We start from the raw sequence: 26,151 nt of genomic DNA, 5'->3' as shown, positions 1-26,151 counted from the left end.
AACGTATGTCTTTGGAGTGACTTGGGCTTCTTTCCCGTCTCCTGTATGTAGTGCTGCTTGCTGATGTTGACTGTCCACTGGTGCATATAACGAAGTAAAAATTTGACTAATGGGCTGGCTGACATACTAGCTTTTTCAGCCCCGAATCAATTCATCTGCAATTTTATTTCTGAATTTTTGCAAAGTGCTGAGAAGAATTTGTGGTAATTTCAGACATATGCCTCTTTTTTTGTCCCTGGAGGAAGTCTGAAACGGTGAATGAAACCAAGGTGAAGTTTATATTTTCTCAGCAAGAGCCAATTCTCTCAGATTTTGTGACACTATTATGACAGACTGTACATGGACATCATCTGAAATGTTGTCTTAGTATGGTAGCTGTCATCTACCTTGTCACATTGCCACTCCAGCACTTACGATACCTCCTTCCCACTGCTCCACAGAAATGTCACAGTACTGACAAGTACAACAACATATGACATTTAGACCAAGAATGTGTCTACTTTTGGCAGGGCTCTCACATTTCACTCACACCAGCAGGTAGCATTTAATCAATTACATCTGGAATATTGATTCTCTTTAACCTCAGGGCAGCTAAATGACTTACTGACGCGTCTGACACCGATCACCTGATCACACATCTGCAAGCTCAAACCTTCAGTGAGTCAGTCAATAAATTACTCATAGATGAAGTCAGGAGGGAACAGGCATTTAGTCCCAGCTCAGCAACCCTAGTTCCCAGTGCCATTTATGCAGCACACTTCATTAGTCCTAGCTGGCTTTTGTGTTTGTCCCCCGTGTGTCACATCCTTCAAAACCTCCCACAACAATGTGCTCATACAATTTATGATCTAATTAGAGGGCATAATGAATAGTCAACCATTTGTAACGATCGTGATTAAAATGTTTTAGTGATTGCCAAAGATTAATTGTTTCAGTAATCGCTTCAGATTGATGTAATTTGCATACATATGGCAATTATGATTTTTCTGCTCTTCATCTGCTTGATTTGCAAAAACTGTTTCTGACACTTCTGTCTAGAAATAACTTTCTGCCAAAGCATATAGAAAATATCGCATCTAAAACATAGTTCAATTTTAGGAAAGTTCTTTATATACATAGTCCGATCTGTGTTTATAGGGAGTATGACTCAAGATAACATTCTCACAAGGACACTGACATGATATATTTTTACCCTCTTACAATGAAAACAAATGTTGTAGACATGAACAAATTTCACTGAAAATGTGAAAACTAGAGATAATTTCTCCTGTATCCATCCTTTATCATCTGTATCCATTTCCATCAAATTCCATCCAGATGTTGTCATGAAATTTCTGCATTTAACTTCATACAGGCAAAACAAACCTCTGTGCTTTAAGCAATTTGAAGACCATTTATGAGAGCTTTATACTGTAAACCAGTAGGTGGTATGTAGGTGTGATGGTTGGCACTGTTGCCTCACACTCAACGGCTGGCTTCAGTTTATGTATAGTATGTTTTCCCAGTGCCTGTGTGGATATCCCACAGTCCAAAGACATGCATGTTGGGTTGATTGGGGATTCTGAATGGGGTGGTTATCTGTCTCTCTGTGTTAGCCCTATGATAGACTGGTGTATCCCACGTCTTGCCCCATGACATCTGGGATAACCCCCAGCAACCCCATGGCGCCAAAGTGTGGAAGATGAAAATGGATAGATGGATGTAGGCCAGTAATATGGCTTACAGCCATACCACCCTGAGCATGTCTGATCCCGGAAGCTAAGCGGGGTCGAGCCTGGTTAGTATTTGGATGTCAGACCTCTTGGTAATGCCAGGTGCTGTATGCTTGTGTGCGAATGTTAGAAAGTGCTTAAACATACATAAAAGTACTGTGTGAATGGGTTAATGAGACTTGTAGTAGAAAGTGCTTTGAGTGCTCATCTGAGTAGTAGTGCTATACAAGCACTAGTCCATATAATATTTATCCTCTCTATATAGTAATCCATCCTTTTTACTGTGGAGCAAAGTATTAAATCAGCTGAAACATACAGTGAAAAAACTAAAGCATGCCTAAAGAGCGAATGTGAGTGGGTTAATAATTCTAGCCTTAAAATGTGCACTATCAGTGATTAAAATATTTAAGTTTAATACCATCTTTCATCACCCTGTTAATGATAAGTGGAAGAGAATAGATGGATGGACAGACACCATCCTTCATCCTTCATCGATGAGGGACTTTTCTTTATTGAACCACCAGTCTAAGGATAGAAGACATCATTTGGTCATTAAACTGTGCAGTCATTTGATGCTTTGATTTGTGATTTTTGACAAAAAAACCCAATAGACTACTCATTGCACTGCATTTATATGTGCCCAATTCTTGCAGCAATGATAGCACCAGTGTTAAGCAGTGTAACCCTTTCTGCATCAGGTCCACCAGTCTGCCATAATCTGACCTACTATATCGTGAGATTATACTGTGCACCAATCCAAATACTGGATCAGTCCTGGATCATCCGTCGAACCCAACGGAGGAAAACGCAAAGTCTAATTTTTATCCCGTGAACGCAACCTTATGTCAGATAGGTTTTACTGGAAGCAGTGTTTGCATGTGTTTGTATCCCCTATTTCCTACCCTATTTAACTGGCTAGGCTTCTTTTCAAATGGCAGCCATAGGGATCAAGCTTCTGTCTGCTACAACATGACCTCATTCCTTCAGCTATAATCTACAGCAGCAGTGTAGTAAGTTCCTGAAATCCAGCATTAAAGCAAATTGAAAATTGGAAGTTTTTAGTACCCTGCATTGCGTACATTGGCGCAAACATGAAATATGAAAAGGAAAACCCTCGTGACACATATTTCAAATTTGTGTGTCTGAAATCCTGTGCTTGCTTCACAATCCCATGACTCAAGTAAGGATCAAAATATCCTACATGTAGGGCACCAGATTGGTAATGTTCCTGAATTTTACATTTCAAGCCTTGCATGGTGATGAGAACCAAGCTGTGATATACTGGAGGTGATTTGCTTTTGGCCACAGTGGGTGTTGCACTGTCACGCCCCTTGGTGTCATCATCCCATTGGCCCGCTTTCATGTACACAGTCGCTGCACACACAAGGATCTCCTTGTCATTTCAGTCAATACCCACCCACATATAGCCTTTTTTCTTTATTTAGAATAACATATTCTTTGTTACATTAAAAATAATGTGACTTAGGGAGATAATGAGAGCTTGGGGGAGATTAAAGAAAATCATTGATTGCTCTAAGCTGTAAGCGTTTGTGAATTTTATTTTTAATGAGCTACAATTTCTACATTTCCTACATTTTTAAAAGAAATAATGCATTAATTACATCTCCTTTCCTCACTTTTATAGTATGGCTTCTCTATGGATTGCACTGTGGGCCAAAACAGCAGTCCTTTATTGTACAAAAATTGGAACATTAGTGCTATCTCATCATATTACAGTCATAGCACTCTTGAGGCCTCTGCTCAAAGAGTCATGTTTTTAGAACCCAATTTGTCTCATTTGTTTAAGTATGTGGCTGGTTGAATTTGCTCTTTGCCCATCACATTGGGGATTTTCCTTTTTTCATTGGCTCAGTTATAGAAGCCATGTGCATTTTGTTCACTGTTCAGATGCTGTTTAAATGGTGCTGTTTGACAAGTGAAAAGTATACTTGAGAATGATAGGACTGCTCATTGTGAGTGTAAATTATATTGATTCATCTGTTCAAGGATCAAAGGCCATCATGACCTTGGGACCTTTGCTATTTGCTGCAGGAAAATAATGATTTTCTTAGTACTAAGATGTCCTATATTTAAGATTTGCTGTATGTATTAAACCTGGGTTTTTAAATTAAATGTTCCTTTCCCCGGACGAGCTCAGGGGCTTCTCTGAATTTCACTCAAATTCATTTCTCAGTGCTCCTGCCCATGTGATTTCTCTTGATCTGTCATGGATTCTTTCGTGTCATGAGGGTATGGCCAGCTCACATTTCTAACCTCTTCTCATTTGAAGTCAGCCACACTTCTCTGACAGTTATTTCATCATGTTCTCTTTTAAAGGCGAGAGTTTGTTCCCAGAGCTCAGGTCCAAGCTTCATATGTCAGTCATCTGCCTGCTTTTCCCTTTAATTAAAAAAAGACTGAAAGAGATGTTAGATGTTACTGCATATGAGGCATAACCACACTCTGTGTGTTATTCGGGGATGAGCTATGGATGAAGAAAGATTTTGGCTAAAGGCAATCTTGTGCTCTTCTCTCCTCTACAAGTGAAAACGGATTTTCTTGGGCAGTGCAGACCTTGTATAGCCACATGCACAAATGTGGGTAGTGTTTAGTGACAGTCAGCATCTACTCAATTAAGTAGCACTCAATACAATCCACCACAGTTTGAAATTACTGAGTGGCACTTTAAGTATTACTTCTGATCATCCTTGTCCCTTGATAGATTGGTAGCTTTTAACCCTCGCACCTAACACGTCCTTAAAACTAATAAATATGCTGTCTAGTTTAGGATCTTATTCTATAAAGAACAAGGTGATCAATGCATATGGAAAAAGAAGTTAAAAAGTTAAAAACACATTTTATATGTATTGTAGGATTCATTACTTTTACATATCTTTGATAGTGTGATTTACATATGAGAGTCCACCTTTGCATTTTTCTCATGCAACATAATTGTTGTAAATGGCTTGGCATGTATTTAGCACTTCTCTACATTTTTTTATACACTACTCCACTTGACAGTAGAAGCCAGCTTCACAGAGTTTTATAGTTTATGCAAACAGTACGTGTGGCCTCAAGTGGAATTTATACTTCAGCGAGGGTAGCACGTTTGCAGTCCACTGGCAGTCTGGGGATGAGCTCTGTTGTCAGATGGCAGCAGTGCATGTGGTACACCTGATCTGTGGGCCACTCTTATTTGTGTTGTTGTTGGTCTATCAGAAAAAAAGCGGAGTTATAACATACAAAGAGCTGAAGTGAAACAAGGGTTAAAAACAGTGAAAAATGTCGACTGCAGCCACTGTCTGTGAATTTTGTGTGGTAATTTTTGATCTTTTTTCACAGTTCTACTGTACCATTCCCTTTGAACTCTGCTGTCACTCCTTTCCCTTTTCTCATCAAACCAATGTCAGCCAATTATCAGTTAGCATTTTAGAGGACTGCACGGGAGCATGTGTGTGATTGGTCAAAACTCTTCTTCTTGCTGTCTGAACAGAAATGTATACGCAGATGGACACATTTGCACAACCCCAGTTTATGCCTAGAGACTGGTCGGTGACTTCCTGGCTGCCTTTAGGTGAAAAAGGTTTTGGCCAAATGATTTGCGGTTGTTTGCTGGCTGTCACAAGGTGAAATTGGTCACACAGAGGTGACAGCAGAGGTGCTGCATGAAAAACGTTGTTGTGATTGCTTTAGTTGCTAGAAGATTGCCGAAGTTGACAATTTGCTAGCAAGATGCCAACAAGTTGGAAGAAACCCCAACTTCTCTTTTTTTTTTTTTTTTTTTCCCCCCCCTGTCCCGTTTGGATCTTTAGCCATCAGAATTGTTGTCTTAAGGCCAAGAGAGATGCCAAGCGGATTTACTTTACCAACTGGATCATCATGGCCTTGCCATATTGGTCCATTTGATTGACCTTTATTATAATTATGTATTTATTTTATTTTCAGTTGTTACAGTCGGGACAGACATGACTGGGAGATAGGACAGGGAGAAAGAATGAAAGAAAGAGGGAGAGAAAGAAAAATTGAGGGGAGAAGAGATGGCGAGAAAGGGGAGAAGAAAGAAAGAAAACAAACAAAACACCTGGATCACCTGTATGGAGAGAAAAAACAGAAGAGACAACAAACAAAAAAAAAAAAAAACAGCTACATAATAAATACAGCACCATCACAATAAACTAGCTAGCAGTAGATAACAGCAGATACTAAATATTAAATGTTGTTGTGCAGCACGCAAGATAGATAGCGCACAATGTGCTTTGAGGTAGCAGCCAAGAAAGGTGTAGTTTGTGTCAGTGAACACCCGTGTATACACCTGTGTGGATAAGTATGCTTGTATTCCAAAGGTTTCTCCATGTAACGATCTGCTAGGGAGTGTGGGGAGCCATAGCCCCGTCCCCCAGGGCATGAAGCAGCTATGGAGGAGATCCAGGCCCCAGACATCCAGAGGCCCCAGAGTATGAGGACCCAAGGAGGACCACCAAAGGGGGGGAACCGTGCCACCCTCCTTGGAAGAGCTGAGTAGACCCCCAAACGAGATGTCACCCAGCAGCCACAGAGCAGAGGCCGGAGGGGGTTGCAGTGGCGTGCCCGCGGGCTCCGCCGGCAGCCGGCTGCGCCAGAGAGGACCGAGCTTCAGGCCCAGAGGCCAGAGGCCTGAGGGCACCCCACCCCCCGGAAGGGGCCCAGCCGGGCCACAGGTGCCAGGCCCCGCCAATCGGCCACCAGGAGTGAGCCGGTACATACATGAGTGCCCAGCCCCAGTTGACAAGAACCACCAGCACACCAACGTCTGAGGGCATCAGCCACCGGCAGGGAGTGTGGTGAGGGGAGATAGGCCTCCGTACTTTGGAGGGCCTGAGATGTTCCCAGAGAGGTAGAGTCTAAGGCCCAACCTGACATATAGACACAGACAAACAGACGCACACAGACTCAAACGTGCATTCCCACCCCTATATACACAACCAAATACTCGGCACTTACCCAACATGTAGACAGACACAAATAGACACTGCACAATCACACTCCCCAAACATACTCTGTATCCCAGGTCCAGGTACCCCCGCCCCCAGAGGGGCAAGCCGCACCTAGACCCAGGAGGTGTAACCCTTCTCTCTGGGGTGGAGGCAAGCGGACCGCCCCCCCCCCCATCTGCAGTAGCAGGGAGGCCCCGCATCTCAGACCCCAATCTGACGGCCAGCACCTCCTCCCAGCCCCCCAGCCCTGACGGCTAACAGAACCGGGGTGAGTGAAGACCCCAAACCTCCCTCCGCCCGCTCATATGTAGTGTTGCTGTGTGCTGTTCTAAAGTGCATTTAAAACACAGGAGGGCATGGTGCTTCCTGCCAGAGAGCAGCACGGCTCCTCCCGAAAACCCTCAGTGTCTATATGCATTAAAATTGAGGGTAGGGCACCAGCGCCAGAGGTGGGTTGAATACACCGACCATCCTCTGGATGCTGTAAACGTGCCCACCTCCAAGGCCCTATATGTATGTGTTATGTGAGAGTGTGAGTAATGTGGATGTCTAGGTTGCAGAATAAAATTGAGGCACAGGTGGCCAGAAGGGGACAGGGGGGGCCTGCCTCCCCTGCACCCTGGTGACATATCTGCACCCCAAGCCCTGTGTGTGTGGGTGGGTGTGGTAGAGCGGGAAGAGGGAGGTAGCTGAGGATGGGAGGGAAGAAAAGGAGGGGCAAGTGGCCTCCTGGGGCCAACTCCCCCTGGGGCCAGCTCCCCGCTGACCCCAGTAAGCACCCCAACTCTGGAACCCACCAGGGGCAGGGGCCCAGGCCCAGCCGGATCGGGGCCCACAGCAGCAGCACCGCCCAGCCCTGCAGAGTCCAGGGCAGCCCACCCGACTCCACCGCAGAGAAAACTGCACCCACCCCATCATCCAATCATCTTCCAAACTACACAAGACAATAGACACCCAGGTTGAGTTCATTCTCTACCTCTCCTATATCTCTCCCCCACCTGCAAAGTGAGCTCCTGTAGAGAGGAGACCACCTGCAAAGATGTAACAGCCTCCCCACCAGTTAGAGAGTCCCCCAGTTGGGCTGATGCACCAGAGGTCCCCTGCACTGGGGCTGAGCCCCCCTGCACCCACCCGCCCACAGCTCCGGCGACACAACAGCCAGGACCCAAGCCCCCAAGGCCCTGCCAGCACCCCAGACCGGGGGCGGAGCACCCCCAGACCCCCAAGCCTCCACGCCCGTCCCGGACCCACCCGGGGGCAACCAGGCCACCAGGCCAGTAACCAACGTCCGCCAGTACAGACCCTCCCCCATCTCCGCTGTACGCAGCCATAAGGATAACACCATCTAGGAGCCATCAGAGCCCCTAACCAGGTCGTGGCCACATCCACAACCCCAACTTCTCTGCAAACAGTCACCAACTATTCGTTGTGCAGTAGTGTAACTGAAAAGGTGTAATGGAGAACATTTGCTTTCAAAGTAAGAGTTGTGTCTAACCATTACTGCTAACATATAACAATAACATAACTTATACTTTATGGTCTCTGTTTCTAGTTTCTTGCACTTTTCACAGTTTCAAAACTTCTCAGGAAGTATTAGGCAAGTGTTTGTAGACAGGTTGGTGTCTTCCATGTAACTACGACCAACTGTGGCAATCTACTATTTTTTGTCATCAATTTTACCTAACACTTGCAACAACCATTCATAAACCATTTGGGAAATACACATTTTTATTCCTAGCAGACGTAGGTTACTAGAGGGTGGCCAACTGGTTTCTAGACCTGTTTAACTGGGGCTTTATCTAAAACGGACACTCATATTCCTTGAGAACATTTTGGCATTCAGACCAGGGGAGTCACTAGCCTTCCAGCTGAGGGCTACCTGATCTCGTGAGCTGTAGCTGTTCCCCAAAGAACTAAAAAAATTAGTGTAAATCATGAAAACGTTTTACTGTTTGAGACTGGAAATTAGTTTTTTTTCCCTGTATCTTTTGCACATGGAATGGTAGAAAGAAGTGAAAATAAGAAAGGTAAAGTTAGAGGCCATTTAAGCCTTTAGTTTCAGCACTTTTCAGTTTTCAGATAGAACTAATGGATGCAGATGATTAGGTGAGCGATTGATCACTTGAACAGATAAAGATGTCAATCATTCATTTCTGAGTTGTTTTAAAATCCAAAACAAATATTTATTTTTTGAACCAACAGACGTATTTGGTACGTCTTTTGGTCCCAAAATGTAAAGGTTATGGATTTGATCACCGACTTATTTTATGCTCAATGATTACAAGAGACAGCAGAAACAAACCTGTGTCGGTTTTTAATACTTACCACAAAGAAAGCAAAAACAGTGCTGACAAATTGAAATTTAACCTACTGTAGTAATGGCAGAAGATGTAAACTAAGGCCACATGACAAACATGACCAGTTGCTTAATCAATTCAAAGGCTGAGACATTGCTACTGCTTGTGGCATATTTCTCATCAAAGCTTTTAAAAGTTGGACCACAGTGGTAGAAAGACTACCTCTGAACACTTTCAGCAGCGTTCTCATACCCAATGAAGTATTACTTACTGGTGTACTGGACCAAAACACTGCAAACTAGGAAGGAGTTCCTGCAAACTGTCGGCTATTTGTACACGCTTTTCTTAATTAACATGTTTCAGTCATTAGTGCTTCAAATTGCCTGATGAAAATTTATCAACCAAGATAAGGTCATTACATAAAACTAATAAGCATGACCGATTCAAAGATCTGTGATTCTTTTTTTTTTTAATGAATAAGTGCAGAGCACCAAAGACAGATGGAGAACTCTAGAGGTATGGAGTTGAGGTGAGGGAGGTTTGGGTGTGTAGATGCAGTGAGAAGGAGCATAATGTTTCAAAGGAAAAAGATAAAGACAGACAAAAGCAGATGGGAAAAGAGATGTGCTGAGAAAGACACAAAGGGTTGAGATGGAGAGAAACGCAGCGGCATGCATGGCTGGAGATGAGCATTGTCTGGTGTGCACTCTTTATCTGGATAGTGGTAATCTTGTCCTCAGTTCTCAACATTGCTATGCACCAGCACTTTTAACTAGCTTTGATAATGGGAGGAACAGCATCAAACTCGTTAATTGAATTAGCTCTCTCTTTATCTCCACATCTGCCTGTGTCCACTCGCCCCGAAAAACACTCCGCCAACAACTACTCCTCAGCTAATTGACTCAGAGCTCCTGTGCAGCCCTGTTTCACTCTCCTAATTTATTGGTCCAGGTCCCAGCCTGGTTGTGCTGTCAGGGGCTACTTTCTAATTCAATTTTACCCCGTGCTGGTGAAGATTATTTCGTTTTTGAGGACAGGGATATAGAGCAACAGAGAAAAGCATAAAGAAAATCTAGGCTGTTATACCCAACAGCTTGCCTGTTTATATTTCATAACAGGATTTAGCTGCAGGTGTTTGAGAATTAAGGAACACAGGCTGACTAAATAACCTAAATGCAATTTGGCCAATTTTACCCTTCTGTTGGTAGATTAAATTCAGCTAAACTACCTCTTTAAAATCAATTTGGAATATGCTTAACAATGAGTTTACCAACCAGAGCAATTTGCAATCTATTTTTTTTCCTTTCATTGGTTTCAAGTATATATAAGTGCTGTGACCCTACATCACCTAACACCCCTTTGCAAGAGGTGTTAGGTGATGTAGGAACCAAAGGTACTTTTTGTGACACAGCTCAAATCAAAACTGTTGTGCTCATGTTAATTTATATTCACTAAAAGTTTTCTTTTGATGCCGACTTCCCCTAATGTGTTCATTCTTAGAACAAAAATCAAAACCCTTACCTGTTCTGCGATGAAACAATTATATTATTATTAACCTCTGGCTCTCTTCCAGAGCATGATTTTGTCCTCTCTTGCTCCCCTCACCCCAACAGGTCGTGGCAGATGTCCACCCCCCCCCGAGCCTAGTTCTGCTGAAGGTTTCTTCCTGTTAAAAGGGAGTTTTTCCTTCCCACTGTGGCCATAGCACTTGCTGTGTTTTCTTTGTGTTATTGTAGGTTCTTTACCTTACAATATAAAGTGCGTTGAGGCAACTGTTGTGTTGATGTGGTCATAAGAGAACTTCCAGGGAGCGATCTACAAATACAAACATCATCTGTGTTTGAAGTCATCTGGACTTGCCCTAGAAGATGATCTTAGAAAAAAAACCTATTTGATATCATCTCTATCTGTGTGTGTTTACAGGTACTGGGTTCCCCCTCTATTGTTTCTCCATTTTTCCCAGAGTACTGATGTTTACAGGTACTGGGTTACCCCTGGGTTTCCCGGAGTACAGATCTGATAACTCCTTAAGGGTAATACAAGGGATCATTTCTCTCCTTTTTCTTCTCATTTAAACTAAAATTATTATAACTTAGAGCTCAAAACCTTTCAGGTAGCCTCTTGATAATGGCACTGACATAAACTTCTGTCTCTTTTGGTTGAAAATGTATAATCAGAACAGACAGCAAATGCCATTGCTATATATATAATATTCCAGTTTCTTATCCATTATCTCTCACTTTAGCTTCTTTCCACTGCTGGATGTTTTCCCCATACTCTGGCCTTTTTCACCCACCCTGACAAAACACCCTTCTTTTCTAATCCTTAAAGCTAATCTGTTTTTCTGCTCACATAGCTTTAACACGAAGATCTCCCTCAGCTCACCACTAAGACCTTTACGCTCTCAACATCAGCCCCACCACCTACCTAACCTATTCTCCTCCATCATTATCACTTATTGTCATGGAAACCAAAAGGCCATTTACACATCACGTAAGAAAGAATGCTTTTGAGTGACAGCAGGATATAATACCTGAAAGTGTAATCATCTGCTAAATGCCGTCTAGTCGTTATTATCTTGAAGTGAACTTTTCCTTTCAAGGTAATATGCTGTTCCTCATTTTCTGGGTCCTGGGTTTTTTGTTTATTTCAAACCTGTCCTGCCTCAGTTTTAACTGAGTATGTGTGTACTCTATTAAAGGTCATTAAAGGCAATTATTCCTGCATTTTTAATTTTTTCCTGTCTCGAATCCTGTGACTCTCTATCCTGTCACAGTGATTAAAATCAACCTAGTATCCAAAGCAAGCTTTTGTTTTGAAATCTTCCCTGCTACTGTCACTGGAGGATGTTATATTACTACTGGGATCCGTGTCTTTCATTAACGGTCTTTTTTTCTTCCTTTTTATATGTTTTTAAAATTCATGAATAAAAATAGCTCATCAACTGTGTATTACCAGGGTGTGTGCTTAGGGAGAAAGGGATTTCCCGCCCTCTGCTTGATTATTTTTTATCTCTCGTGGGGATAAATATTCAACCCCCTCCCTCTGATTTTTAGCTCTTGAAACAGTCAACAGCACAAACATCAGTCAAATCAGAAACTGACTTTTAGCACTTGCAATCTGTAAGAGCAGAGATGACGCTGTTTGGGGAGATCATCCAGATCTCGTTCTGCTCCACCTTTTCATGAACTCACTAAGCACCGCTGTTTCAGAGTCAAAACTATCGTTAACTAAGTAAAAGAGAAATGAAATGTATTCAGAGTGGCAGGAGGCTCACCAAAAATCCTAGAAGTATTCCTGCTGTGTGTCAAACAGTTGCCTGATCGTTGACATCCGAATTCGTGACAAAGTTTAGTTATGCAGCTTCTTTCAAATTGTTAACTTCCAGCACCGAAGCTGCTAACTGCAACATCCTGCAGTTCTGGAAGAAAATACATTCAGTTTGTTGGCTTTGTGTGATGGTGCAGCTGCTGTGAAGGGCTGAAAGAGATTAGCAGCCACACTCCTGTGTTTAAAAAAAAAAAAAAGAATAGAAAAAAAATAATCATTCACAAGTTTGAGTCTGCGGTTAGTGAACACATAGTTATGCCATTTTCACAAATATATTAAGTCACAAACTCTAAAGTCCTGCTCCTGATATTAGCAAATGGATGTTTCCTTCTTCCCTGTATGGAGATCTTCAAATGAGGGTAAAAAGGGGCACTTTGTAGGAAAGCCAAAGGCTACTGTAGAGGAATATTTATTATTTTTTAAACAGCAGCACATTTTATTTTGACAATTTGCTTCTCATGTTATTTTCACACATTTTCACACATTTCACACAGGCCCCTCCCTGGGCCTGCTTTTTAACAAGGTTTTACCTTGTTAAAAGGGAGTTTTTCCTTCCCACTGTCGCCAAGTTTTTGCTTGAAGGGGGTTTTCTTATTGTTGGGGTTTCTCTCTGTTATTGTAGAGTCTTTACTTTACAATATAAAATGCTTTGAGGTGACTACTGTTGTAAGGTGGCACTTTAGAATTAAAATTGAATTGAATAGGTATTGTATTGTTTTACTTCTCCTTGTCACAGTACCTTGACTGTTTGCACATGTGTGTTTTCCCCAGCTGTGTCCACTTCCCCTAATTAGCCCTGTGTGTATAAATAGCTTCCACCTTTCTTGTCAGCGTGTCCGTGATCCTTTAGTTTTGCCTTGCCTTTTGGGCTTTGTATTTCATGGACTTTGCAAACAGCTTCAATAAACAGGTTTGCTTTATGCTTAATCCAGTCTGTCTCCTGAGGCCTTTACCTGTATGTCAATTATGGTATGTTAAACTGTTTGCACTGTTATGTTTCTCTGGATCCCCTGTGTCTTGAGAGGAAATCGTGAATAGTACTCATAATAGTATTTATTTATTTTTTTAAAAAGGTAATAGCACCCCTTTGTTTGTTTTTTTTACACTTTTTTTTATATTGCACTGAGCCAAAACCTGTATAATTCCTTACAATAAACTGGAAGTTGGAGTTAATGAAAAACGATATACAATTTTGTTGCGGGCTCTATAGTGAGTAGAAAGTGGTCCTAAAAGTGTATGAAGGTGATTCAGCCTTTACTGGTGGGGCTGCTAAGCTGGAACTACTGGCATCTGAAAACATATATACATGCATGTATATTCTATTCAGTGTTGGTTTGCCTGTCTGTCACCCAGTTTGGTCCAGCAGAGTGAAAAATCTCAACTGTAGGCTGGATTGTCATGACATTTGGTGCAGTTGAGCTCAAAGGAGAATTCTTAATGACTTTCTGCAGCACCGCTATTAGATTTCTGGTTTTGAGTGAAATATTAGATGAATTCCAATAATATTTGAAACAGGCATACTTCCCCAAGCCCCAAAGCCACAATAGTTATCCACAATAGCTGGTAATGCCTTACCTAATCATCCAGGGCAATTACCAGATTGAAATGCGTAACGTACAACACCTGATCTTACAGGATGTTTGCAATGTGTTTTTGTATTCTGTTCAATTTCCTGCTGTGTAAAGTGTATTAATGTTAATGCACATAGGTATTTCCTTCAGTATGCAAGAGGGATGTAAGAGTGGAAGGTGTGCTGACATGTTATTTGGACTATGGCCATTCTGGTGTGTCATTTCTGAGCCTCAATCGGGTGGAGTTGAAACCTGTCTTTTCTGACAACCTCATCTCGTCTGTAAATACTCATCCCACTGATGCACAGTTTCATGGAATTAATGAGGCAGCTTCATGTGCTGATGCATGTGAAAGGAGAGCTCCCTTCAAATTGCTTTCCTTTATTGCCTCCCCCCCTGTTTGTCCTCCCTCCCCCAGAAATCACATTAGCCAAACCAATCTCATTTACAACATGCCATTTGTTAATTCAGCCCCCTGCTCCGACCCTATAGGAGATGCTTTGTTTTTTACGTCAAAGAGTGGATGAATTTCAGGAAAAAATAGAATATTATAGTAAGAAAGAAAGAACACAGAGAGCACATCGACACTGTAGTGGAGTGTAATTCATCAACTACAACGTATTGATTAACTGATCATTTACTCTGAAATGCAGAGCATATTGTAAAACTTAAGTTTGGCCAACCACCCCCCTGTAAATGCAGGTATCAGCATAAACAGACAAATCAACTTGTTGTTCAAGTTCATTTTGCACCAGCTATAAACTGATGTGGAAAAGAAGGAAAATGCAGTGCATTTATTCTGTGAAATTGGAGTTTGAGATGTGATCAATGCAGCATACAGAATGCTGCATGAAATTAGTTGATTATTGGTCCTTTTGTAGTTCTCTGTCAGTGCTACATCTGCTTGCGAGTTTGTGGTAATTGCCGTGCTGTGGCTAAGGTGACGACTTGGAAACAGGGGGGCAGACAGCAATCAGCTGTCTCCTCCTAGTTATTGCCTGCGCCTTCCACACCAGCGGCCTTTATCTTTGCTCGTCAGAGGCAGCGACCAACACAAGGCCAGTTATTACCACAGCAGCGACCATGATAAGATCAAAGGAGACTGGTTGAACATGGAAGATGTAATGACTGTTCTCTTCTAAGCACTGCTTCACAGAATGTCATGTCATCACCCCCCCGTTAACGTTCATGTTTTTTTCTTCCTTTACAAGTCTTTCAAAGATGCAGAATGAGGACAGTCTTCAATTATTTTGATGTAGGGGGAAAATTACCCAGCGCTCAAATTTTAGTGAATAAAAATGTTCTTTTCACCTCACTTTTTTTTTCTTTTTGTTCTCTGGTGTTTGACTTAGATGGCATGTGAAAGCTGCTCTAATCTTCCTCTTTTGCTTCCCATTCTACTTAATACATACGGCTACATTTGTGCCAAAGGTTTGAAAAAGAGTGACTTGGCATGTTGAAAAAGAGCTGGAAGTAACTTCATGTGACAGACGAGAATGCAGAAAGCAGCTGCTGACATACTGGAAGAAGGGGAGGTCATGGTTTCTCACTATCTCAGTATGCTCCCACAGACTGTGACCATGAGTAATGGAAGCGATTGCAGGGGAAAAAAGGGTGGGACGCAGGTAGAAGTGGCATGGAAGCTGTAGATACTGGAGAGGGAAAAAATGGCCACAATTTGTCTGAAATGGTGCTTGGTGCCAAGCTGTTGCCCTTATTTTTGTTTGCAAAACAAGACTTGCCATACAAGACACTACAGTGTGTTTGCTAATTCTGTTTAACTTTTGCAGAATTTAATTTAAACTCACTAACCCTGACTCCTTAGTTCAGCTAGCATGCCATCTGTCATCCTGGTGTTACGACTGCTAATAGAATAAATCTGACTTGTAAACTTTTTCAAGCATAGACCATCCAGCAGCGTTCGACGCCTCTTAAGTGTTGTGCTTAAACTTTTCAGTCTCTAATGTTTCAGCCGCTGATTCTTCTCATTTTTTTCCGTTTTCCTTCTTCCTAATTGACTGTTAGCTGGAGTTGCCACGTTTTCTTCCATATACACACACACCACCATTGTGGGATAGGCTCCATCCATTCCTTGTCATGCTCATGGATTGATGGACTTTTGACCAGTATATTTCTGTGTTTCAGGGTCAAGCTGAAAGATGGAGTGGCGTTCTTGGGAGCTAGAGCCAGTAACCCAGTTATGTGGACGGTGAGTCAGGATGTCAGAAGTGAAGGTCACAGAGTTGTCACCCTGCACTGCCACAGGAAGGAGAACAGCTTCAGTCAAAGGTCCGTCTGACTCCCTCCTTCTACTGAATTAATGAGTGTGTGACTGAAATAATAACCTTACATCCCTGCTGAACAACCAAACAGCAGCACCCCGCTTGGTTTCTCAGGTGCTGAAAGAGTGATTGCAAAAAAAATGAGTATGAAGGAGAACATGATTCAGCATGGGAAATATTAATCTTTGGCACTGCCATTCATGCAGGTTCTCAGCTAGTCCCAAGTGTAGTCAATGAAATGAATTGTTAGAGGAACATAAAGTCTAATGTAGGCTTGGACTTAAAGGATAATTTTGGTAATATCTGATTTTTCTTTCTGTCTACATACCATCAGATACTTAAAAGGATATCTGAACATGTAGCATTGTAACTGCACATTAAAGTCATTCACCAAAATACATATACTTTGCCTGCAAATGCAACAAAAGCAAATGTTGCACTTAAGTTCATCTTCAGCACGTTTTGCATAGGTATAGTTTTTTTTAGAGGGGTTCAGGTACTGAGCACTTCCAAAAACCTCAGGTGACCCTCAATTCAGTATTGCACTTAAACACACATACATAGTCACACCGAGCATCTCAGCACACTACGCCTTCTGTGTACGCACAGCTTATTGAAATCCACTGTTACATAATGCAGGATGCGTTAAGTATCAGTCAAACATGAACAGTCCTGCTATGGGAAACCAAATGCACAACTGAAAACGGTGAACAACAAATATGGTTTTCCAGTTAACATCTTGTACTATAGCAAACTTTCAAGTCTTATAAAATTAATTGAATGTCAAGTATACATACATTACATTAAGCACAAGTTATTTAGACTTTGTTTTACTGCAGAGACCTCTCAAGATTTCACGTTGTTGCAGTTTGGTACTGATACTTGATCCTTTGCAGCTTCTATCCAAATGTCTATGTCTATGGTGTGATACTCTAATAACAAGCAGAGGAAACTAGTGTTACATTTAAAGAGGATTCAATAAATATTAAAGAGCTGTTAGCATAAAAATCAGATTTCCAAGACAATAAGATAAACTGACACAGATGTGTAAGTATTATTGGACGTGTTAAAAACATTTCTAGATTGTGAAACCTTCATGTGCTGGTAACTAGTAATTATGCTACACTTTGAAAGTGGTTATCAGGTAAAGTGTATATAAATGTTATACAGTTTATATGCTGAAATCTTGCAAACCTCTAATTTACAACTGTACAATGCAATTACTTAAAAGTATTTACAAGAACAAACTTAGTTAAAGTCATTATGTGTCAAAAGGATTTAAAGCACTGCGTGTAGGTGATTGTTGCTCAGAGGTCGCTGTTTTCAATCAGTGAGTGATAACTGTGTGCGTGTCTCTGTGCGTGGCAGTCTACAGTACTTGACATTCACTTCTGCAGCTAAATGGCTTTAGGAAAAGACAAAGTAGCTCCACACAGGAAGTGACACACCCCACTGGCTGGGTTGTTATTTCCTCCTGGGTGTCAAGGTGACGGCAGTGATGAAAGACAAGTCATCTATCATTTACACGTTTCTCTTTCACAGCCCTGCTGAGGGGAAGATACAGTGAATTATACAGGACCGCTCAAATCAAGGTCATACATGTTGACTACGTACTGTACCTTGCAATTCACCACTCAGAAAAGACTGCCTTGAAGTATTGAAATGACCACGACACTGGGCTTTCAAGTTTTTTGGGTTATTCATCAAATTGAGTAATGTGGAAAATCAGTAACTTATTTAGTGTTCTGTTATTTACTACACATGTGCATGAAATGACCATAACTGTAATTAAGAAAATCTCCTCGAGGGTTGTAAACTGGTAGACGAAGCTGTCATGGGGTTTTTTTTCTATTTTATTGAAAAGGTAAAAATATGTGGAATACATAAAAAATAAAGATGTGTAAATAACATAAAATACACAAATCACAGTATGTTTCGTCTCCTGAGCAGGGGGATCCTATTGTCCACTGTCTCCCAGAGGTTTTTCAAATAAACGTCACTGGTCACAATCCCAGCTTGCGGCCTGGGACTCTATAACAAAAGAAAAAAATATAGAATAATTTTCACTTAAATACTTATCTAATCATTTAACTCTCGTACTTGCTTTTGACATACTTTTTCGTACTCATCAGTAATAGTCAGGGAGGTGGAAGGCTCCTACTGAGGAGGCATAGTCAGGGAGATATTTTATTTGACTGCATTGACTAAAAGATATGGGCCAGATGTCCGTCAGCCTACTTTGCTGAGCATTAAAACAGAATCAGTAGGAGAGCTTCAAAGATATATACCCCGAGCATGATGGTGGGGCAGTTCGATCTCAGTAGAGAGTTTGTGTGTTTTGGTCACTTCATCTGCCCACTTTCATTGGAGGTCACGAAGCAACACCACCTCCGGCAGTGTTCCCTGTCTTTTCTTTTACACATTTAGCTTTATTCTTTCCAGCTGTTACAATCTGTGTCATTGCATACTACTGTCAAGTAAAAGTTTTAAACATTTGGTGCCTAATGGAGCAACTTTAATCCACCAGTTGATTAAAGTTGGAAAGTGTATGCAGATCTTCCCACAATATTTATTTTGTGCCAAAGCCAATGAAATACCAATGTCAGTGCACAGGGGAGGTGAGTCCAAGCAACGGTCAGTGCACAAGAGGGGTGAAGAAGAGAGTGCAGGCAGGGTGGGGTGGGTGGAGACGAGTGTCAGGGGGGATTTGTGACAGAAGGATGGCAGTGAAAGGAAATGTTTACAAGATGGCTGTAAGACCTACTATGATGTATAGTTTGGAGGCAGTGGCACTAAAAAAAAGACATGAGGCTGAGCTGGAAGTGGCAGTTAAAGATTTTCACTGGGAGTGACCAAGATGGACAGGATTAGAAATGAGTATATCAGAGGGACAAATCAGGTTGAGCAGTTTGGAGGCAAAGTTAGAGAGGCAAAGCTGAGATGGTCTGAAAACATGCGGAGGTGAAATAGTGGATATGCTACACAAAGGATGTTATGTAGCTTCCAGGTAGGAGGAAAGACCACAGAGAAGACTCATGGATGTAGTGAAGGAGGACATGCAGAGGGCAGGTGTGACAGAAGAGGATGTGATAGGGTGAGATGGAGGCAGACCCCTAAAGAGAACAGCGGAAACAAGAATTAAGAGATTTAATGTAGTATAAAACCTTACAAAAGTTATAATAGCGAACATAGATTTTAGGGAATTTAGATGAAAGCATTTTTCCCTCTTAGGTAATGAAAACTGACAGCGTGGCCACAAAAGAGGAAGAGAGAGATCTCTGCAGCGCCATGATCGATTAAAGTCAAAGGTGGACTTGGAAGCCGTTTGGAGAAGGAACAGATAGTCGTGATCAATAGAGATTACAGAAATAAGCAGTAACTGTTAATGTGTTTACCCTAAACAAGTAGGGTAGTATCATGAGGTCTCAGGTCCAGTACATTTCAACTTACCATGACAAAATAACTGATATACATCAGATCTTAAATCAGTTTAAAAACATTTCTTTTTCTTTAGAAGCACATAAAGTTGGCATCAAAGCATTCAAACAGTAAGCAATGTGCTTATGTGCAAACCACTTCAGACTAAAAGTCACATTATAATCACACGTTCATACATTACTTTGTTCAATATATGTTTATCCTTAGGTTTATCCAAATGAGACCAAATCATCATGACCTGAGCGAAATCCTTATGCATTATGCACATCAGTAAGGACTAAAGTAAAATATCACAGCGTTATAGTCACAGGGGGACTGTATGGAAAAAGTTTACAGATCAAGTTTTAAAAAAGTACATCAAAACATAACTTCACCCATTTGTTTAAAACCAATAAATTGCATAGCTATAGGAAATGTTCCTCTCACTGTGTTCTATTCAAGCCTTGTCTTCATTTCTGTTGATCAATGTAACTCATTCATTAAGGTTCTTCTTTTTTGGTGAAAAAAAAAAGAGTCGGTCTTGATAAGTGTTAAACTTCTATCTGCTCCTGTCTGGATAAAGTACGTACAGGTGTAAAATTTAAGACAATAACCTTCTTCATGTGAGTTGGCAGTACTAACCATTGCCGTGCTGCCCAAAGCAGGTTGATGTGTTAGAAAGTGTTTCTTGTTTTGATTTTAAGAAAAAAAAAAAAGAGTATCGATTCAGTTTCTCTTCTTAAGGTAAGAAAAAAAGAGCAGCTGTGGAGCAAATAGAAAACCCTTTAAAAATATCATGTTTTTTAAAAGAATTTCAACTTGAAGTGACGCTACTTGATGTACATAAGCTATCATACTTCACTAATGCCATAAATTGATCTTTTTTTCTGATAAGAACTAAACTGTACTTGTCAATCTGTGCAATAATCTGTGTGATAAATCAATTTTTTAGTTTATAGGTTTGTATGTTTTTGTAAATCATCACTCAGCTGCAGCAGTAATCTTCATACTTCAGTTCACCTCATGTTCCCAGCTTTTTGAATGTAAATCCCAAGTGTAAAACCTATGGACATCACTGCTTTGTAACTAGGTCTTACTCTCCACAGCAGGGCTCTCTATCTCCAATCACTGAGCGGGAACAGTGCCACTCTGTTCATGAAATGAGGAAAAAGTGCCTCTAATTTACCTCTGAGTGAATATCTTTGTCATGATCCTGAGTCCACGACTCAGTGATTTTGTGTTTGTGTATTTATTGTTATTATTTTCATTATTATTTGTGGGCTGTTTTGGGATGGTTTGTGTTTTGGGTTTTTAGATACTGGGTTTGTGCTCCCTCTGTTGGTCCCTGGTGTTAGTGTTCCCCTGTCTCGTCAGGTTAATCAGGTCCAGCTGTGTCTCCCACCTGTGTGTGATTTCCCAGTGTCCCTCTGTGTATTTATAGTATGTGTTTCCCTCAGTTCCTCGTTTGCGTCGCCTGTGTTCATTCCCTATGTTTCTCACGTCTCCCTGTTCTGCTGTCCTCATCTGCCATCCCTGAGTTTCTCCCGCTGACCTTATGTTCCAGGTTTGTTCGTTAGTTTCACCCAGTTTAGGTTTATGTTCAGTCCTGCCCTCACTTCTGTTATCTTCACTGTAAATAAACCTCCACTCGCATCTCCATCACCGTCTGCATCTTGGGTCCTCATTTATTCATCACACAACTGCTGCCCCAGTCGTCACAGTACGACGCAACCACAAGATGGACCCAGCAGCACTTAACCCGTCTAAGGAGCTACGGAGAATCTCATCGATGCCACACAAGAACTTATCGACCTGTGGCTGGAAAACCCGGATGTCAAGTCCCAACGCGCTATAGAGAGACGGCTACAGCGTCTGGTGACCGGTCTCCCATGGCTTCTGGGCTCACTATATCCGTGGGAGCAGGAATTTCTCCTTTTGGATTTAGGACTTCATCCCCCGTCTGCATTCACGTTTGAGCAACCAGAGGCGGTGAGTGAGCGGGATACTTTGGCTTCCCCAGATTCCGGGACTTTGTTTTCTGGGGCTATTCAGAGTGGAATGAGAGACAGTCTGTGTAGATTACCTACCTTTGTGGTAACGGACCCTTCTCAAGTGGGTGTCTATAAACCTTCTGTTAAACCTAAAGACTGTGTCTCTGCCGCTCCATCCGAGCCTGGACTTTATTGCCACTCTCCAGCTCAGTTTTGTGTTCAGCCGTTAGCTCCCCAGTCAGTAGCACAGCCATTTGCTTCCCATTCTGTAGCTCAACCGTTAGCCTCCCAAGGAGCACAATTACCTGTTCTGCCAGCCACTCAGCCACCTTCTTCACCACTAGCATCACTACAACCCACATTTCAGTCCATGGCTCAGTCACGATCTTCACTCGCCCCTCTACAGGAAGCTATGCCCGTGCACCCCTTAAAGGACTGTTTTTCCACCGCTGTTTCTGAGCAGGGAGACAAACTGTTTCAAAATGGACCTGTTCCTCTAAAGCTGACAACATTAGAGACTGTTACTCGCTCCAGGGCTTCCCCAGAGGCTGGGTTACAACCCTCAGCTAACTCTGGACCCCTGGAGGCCAAGTTGCCAGCTGTGGACTGTACCCGGCTGTCACTGCCTGAGCAGGGTCAGGGTTCTGTGCAGCTACAGCCCTCCTCGTGTGTGCCAGAGGCCCACGTGCCTACTGGTTTTGTTTCACGTGTACCAGAGGCCCGCGAGCCTGCTGGTTTTGTTTTGTGTATGCCAGGGGCTTCTATGCCCACTGGTTTTGAGCCTGTTTTCGCTGGGGGACCGAGAGCCCATCCAGCCTTCGCCATCATCATCAGCTTCCGCTGAGGGGTCTCGGGACCACTTCAGCCTGCTGCTTTCGCTGGGGGGACAGAGGAGCCCATCCAGCCTTCGCCATCATCATCAGCTTCCGCTGAGGGGTCTCAGGCACCGCTTCAGCCTGCTGCTTTCGCTGGGGGGACCGAGGAGCCCATCCAGCCTTCGCCATCATCATCAGCTTCCGCTGAGGGGTCTCAGGCACCGCTTCAGCCTGCTGCTTTCGCTGGGGACCGAGAGCCCATCCAGCTTCGCCATCATCATCAGCTTCCGCTGAGGGGTCTCAGGCACCGCTTCAGCCTGCTGCTTTCGCTGGGGGGACCGAGGAGCCCATCCAGCTATCGCCATTGCCTGCAGCGCCACCGTCTCCGGCTCCCACGCCGCCGCCTGCAGCGCCTCCATCTCCGGCCTCCACGCCGTCACCTGCAGCGCCACCGTCTCCGGCTCTCAAGCCGCCGCCTGTAGCGCCTCCGTCTTCGGCTTCCACGCCGCCACCGCCTGCACCGCCTCCGTCTCCGGCTCTCACGCCGCCACCGCCTGCAGCGCCACCGTCTCCGGCTTTCACGCCGCCGCCGCCTGCAGCGCCACCGTCTCCGGCTTTCACGCCGCCGCCTGCAGCGCCTTCGTCTCCGGCTTTCACGCCGCCGTCAGCAGCGCCTTCGTCTCCGGCTTTCACGCCGCCGTCAGCAGCGCCTTCGTCTGCAGCGCCTTCGTCTCCGGCTTTCACGCCGCCGCCTGCAGCGCCTTCGTCTGCAGCGCCTTCGTCTCCGGCTTTCACGCCGCCGCCTGCAGCGCCTTCGTCTCCGGCTTTCACGCCGCCATCTGCAGCGCCTTCGTCTGCAGCGCATTCACCTACGGCTTCCACGCCTCCGCCTGCAGCGCCATCGTCTCAGGCATCCTCACTAGCTGCAGCCTCTTCGTCTTCACCAGCAGCTGCAGCGGCTCCATCACCGCCTGCAGCAGCGGCTCCATCACCGCCTGCAGCAGCGGCTCCATCACCGCCTGCAGCAGCGGCTCCATCACCGCCTGCAGCAGCGGCTCCATCACCGCCTGCAGCAGCGGCTCCATCACCGCCTGCACCAGCGGCTCCATCACCGCCTGCACCAGCGGCTCCATCACCGCCTGCACCAGCGGCTCCATCACCGCCTGCACCAGCATCCGCGGCTCCTACGCCGTCGCCTGCAGCGCCACCGCCTGCGGCTCCTACGCCGTCGCCTGCAGCGCCACCAGCTGCAGCCTCTTCGTCTTCGCCAGCTGCAGCCTCTTCGCCAGCTGCAGCCTCTTCGCCAGCTGCAGCCTCTTCGCCAGCTGCAGCCTCTTCGCCAGCTGCAGCCTCTTCGCCAGCTGCAGTTTTTGCTTCTGCCTCCGTGCCTTCGCCTGGGCCAGCTTCAGAGCCTTCAGCATCACCTGCTTCAGCTTCAGCCTCACCTTCGTCCTCGTCTGGCCCGGCCTCCGTGTCTGCATCCTCGTCTGGCCCGGCCTCCGTGTCTGCATCCTCGTCTGGCCCGGCCTCCGTGTCTGCATCCTCGTCTGGCCCGGCCTCCGTGTCTGCATCCTCGTCTGGCCCGGCCTCCGTGTCTGCATCCTCGTCTGATCCGGCCGCCGGCAGCAGCAGCTTCAGCATCCTCGCCGCCGGCGGCAGCAGCAGCTTCAGCATCCTCGCCGCCGGCGGCAGCAGCAGCTTCCTCACCCACGCCTGCAGCGTCAACATCATCATCAGCCTCATCCACGCCTGGTCCAGCTCCGGCTCCATCCTCGCCTGGTCCGGCCTCTGCTTCAGCTCCGGCCCCGCCTGGTTTGGCTTCAGCGGCTGTTTCTGCCTCATCCTCCTCCTCATCCTTGCCTGGTTCCGCTGTTGGCACGCCGCCATCCGGTCCACGTCTGGACCGGATGGCATCTTCACTGGCCGTTTTCTAGGCCGCTGTCTGGTCGTCGTCGCCGTCGTGGACGGCCTCCTGAACTGTTTGCGCGCCGCCACCGCCTTCCACGTGGCCGGCCTCCGGACTTCTGCGTGGACGGCCTCCTGAACTTTTTGCGCGCCGCCACGACCTTCTTCGTGGACGGCCTCCTGAACTTTTTGCGCGCCGCCATGGCCTTCTTCATGGCCGGCCTCCTGAACTGCCCCATCCTGGCCTTCTGTGGTATCGGGCCCCAGGCCGGCCACCTGAACTATGTTTCAGACTCTGCTCCCCTGTGAGTTTTGTGAACGTTTTGTTTGGGACTCTAGGGCCTCCATTTTGGTCATGGTCCGGTCCCTCCGTCCTGGACCCGCTACCGCCCACCCGAGTCTGGTGGTGGGTTTCTGCGGCTGTCGGGAGCCAGCCCTTGAGGGGGGGGTACTGTCATGATCCTGAGTCCACGACTCAGTGATTTTGTGTTTGTGTATTTATTGTTATTATTTTCATTATTATTTGTGGGCTGTTTTGGGATGGTTTGTGTTTTGGGTTTTTAGATACTGGGTTTGTGCTCCCTCTGTTGGTCCCTGGTGTTAGTGTTCCCCTGTCTCGTCAGGTTAATCAGGTCCAGCTGTGTCTCCCACCTGTGTGTGATTTCCCAGTGTCCCTCTGTGTATTTATAGTGTGTGTTTCCCTCAGTTCCTCGTTGCGTCGTCTGTGTTCATTCCCTATGTTTCTCTACGTCTCCCTGTTCTGCTGTCCTCATCTGCCATCCCTGAGTTTCTCCCGCTGACCTTATGTTCCAGGTTTGTTCGTTAGTTTCACCCAGTTTAGGTTTATGTTCAGTCCTGCCCTCACTTCTGTTATCTTCACTGTAAATAAACCTCCACTCGCATCTCCATCACCGTCTGCATCTTGGGTCCTCATTTATTCATCACACGACTGCTGCCCCAGTCGTGACAATCTTATTTGTAAATGTAACTCACAGAACGGTTTTTATCTGTATTTCTTGTATGCTCACTTTATCACGGATATAAAACTACATATGATTTCTAGTTTATTTATACTTTTTTGTTGTTGTTGTTTTGTTTAAATTGACCTGTTGGCTATCTCAGACTATGTATTGTTTTACTACCACAAATTTGTCCCCATTACTAGGAAATGCAATTTAAAAATAAAAAAATCCCTTTTTTGTAGCTCTTCTCCATGTATTAATATATTGTGTATTGATATTGTTGCAGACTCTGTACTGTATGAGTGAAAGAAATCCTACAGAGAACTGTACCTGAGTTAACTGTACCTGAGTTAAGCTCAGTCAGCAACAGTTTCCTATACAGTTCTACATTTTTCTTTAGAAATACAAACAGCATCAAGTACATCCAGCATATACAATGCTTTCTTTTGCTGTGTTTTAACAAGTGTACAAAATGACTTAGGTACTGTATATTAAGATTAAAACTTAATATCATATCTGCACTAATTGATATGACATCATTTGTGAACAACTAAACACAAAAAACCTCCACGTTATCTAGTTTTTGTGCCTCATTTAATTTAAGAGACTCTGTTGGCAAGATTTAACTATGAATAGATTGAATTGAGTGTTCAATCAGTGACCATAAAATATACTACCTGATCTAATCACTAAGAGATAAATGCTGTGTCATCTGCCAGTTCTTTATTCGTGTGTTTTTACTGATAAATTGGATAATAGCTATTTTTTTGGCTAAATTTATGCGTGTTGTTTTTCTCAGTAGCCATTCTATCTGGAAATGTAGTGCCAAGTTTGAAGGAGTTTGGATGAGCAGTGTTTAAAGTAACAAACAGAGAGAAATTAAATGTCACTCAGTG

General features: G+C 44.0%; 1 protein-coding gene across 2 annotated transcripts in view; it reads left to right on the top strand.

The window, feature by feature from the left end:
- Positions 1–26,151, top strand: part of si:dkey-112m2.1 (transmembrane protein 132C) — a 169,723-nt gene that overhangs the window by 81,241 nt on the left and 62,331 nt on the right. For both annotated transcript variants that reach the window (XM_039614229.1, XM_039614228.1), the window contains exon 4: positions 16,029–16,172. In XM_039614229.1, the coding sequence (XP_039470163.1) occupies positions 16,029–16,172 (144 nt within the window). The remainder of the gene's footprint in view (positions 1–16,028; positions 16,173–26,151) is intronic.

This window comes from Oreochromis aureus, linkage group 7, assembly GCF_013358895.1.
Source record: "Oreochromis aureus strain Israel breed Guangdong linkage group 7, ZZ_aureus, whole genome shotgun sequence".
NCBI lineage: Eukaryota > Metazoa > Chordata > Actinopteri > Cichliformes > Cichlidae > Oreochromis > Oreochromis aureus.
Note: the sequence above shows the minus strand (reverse complement) of the source record. Positions and strands in the feature narration are given on the sequence as shown.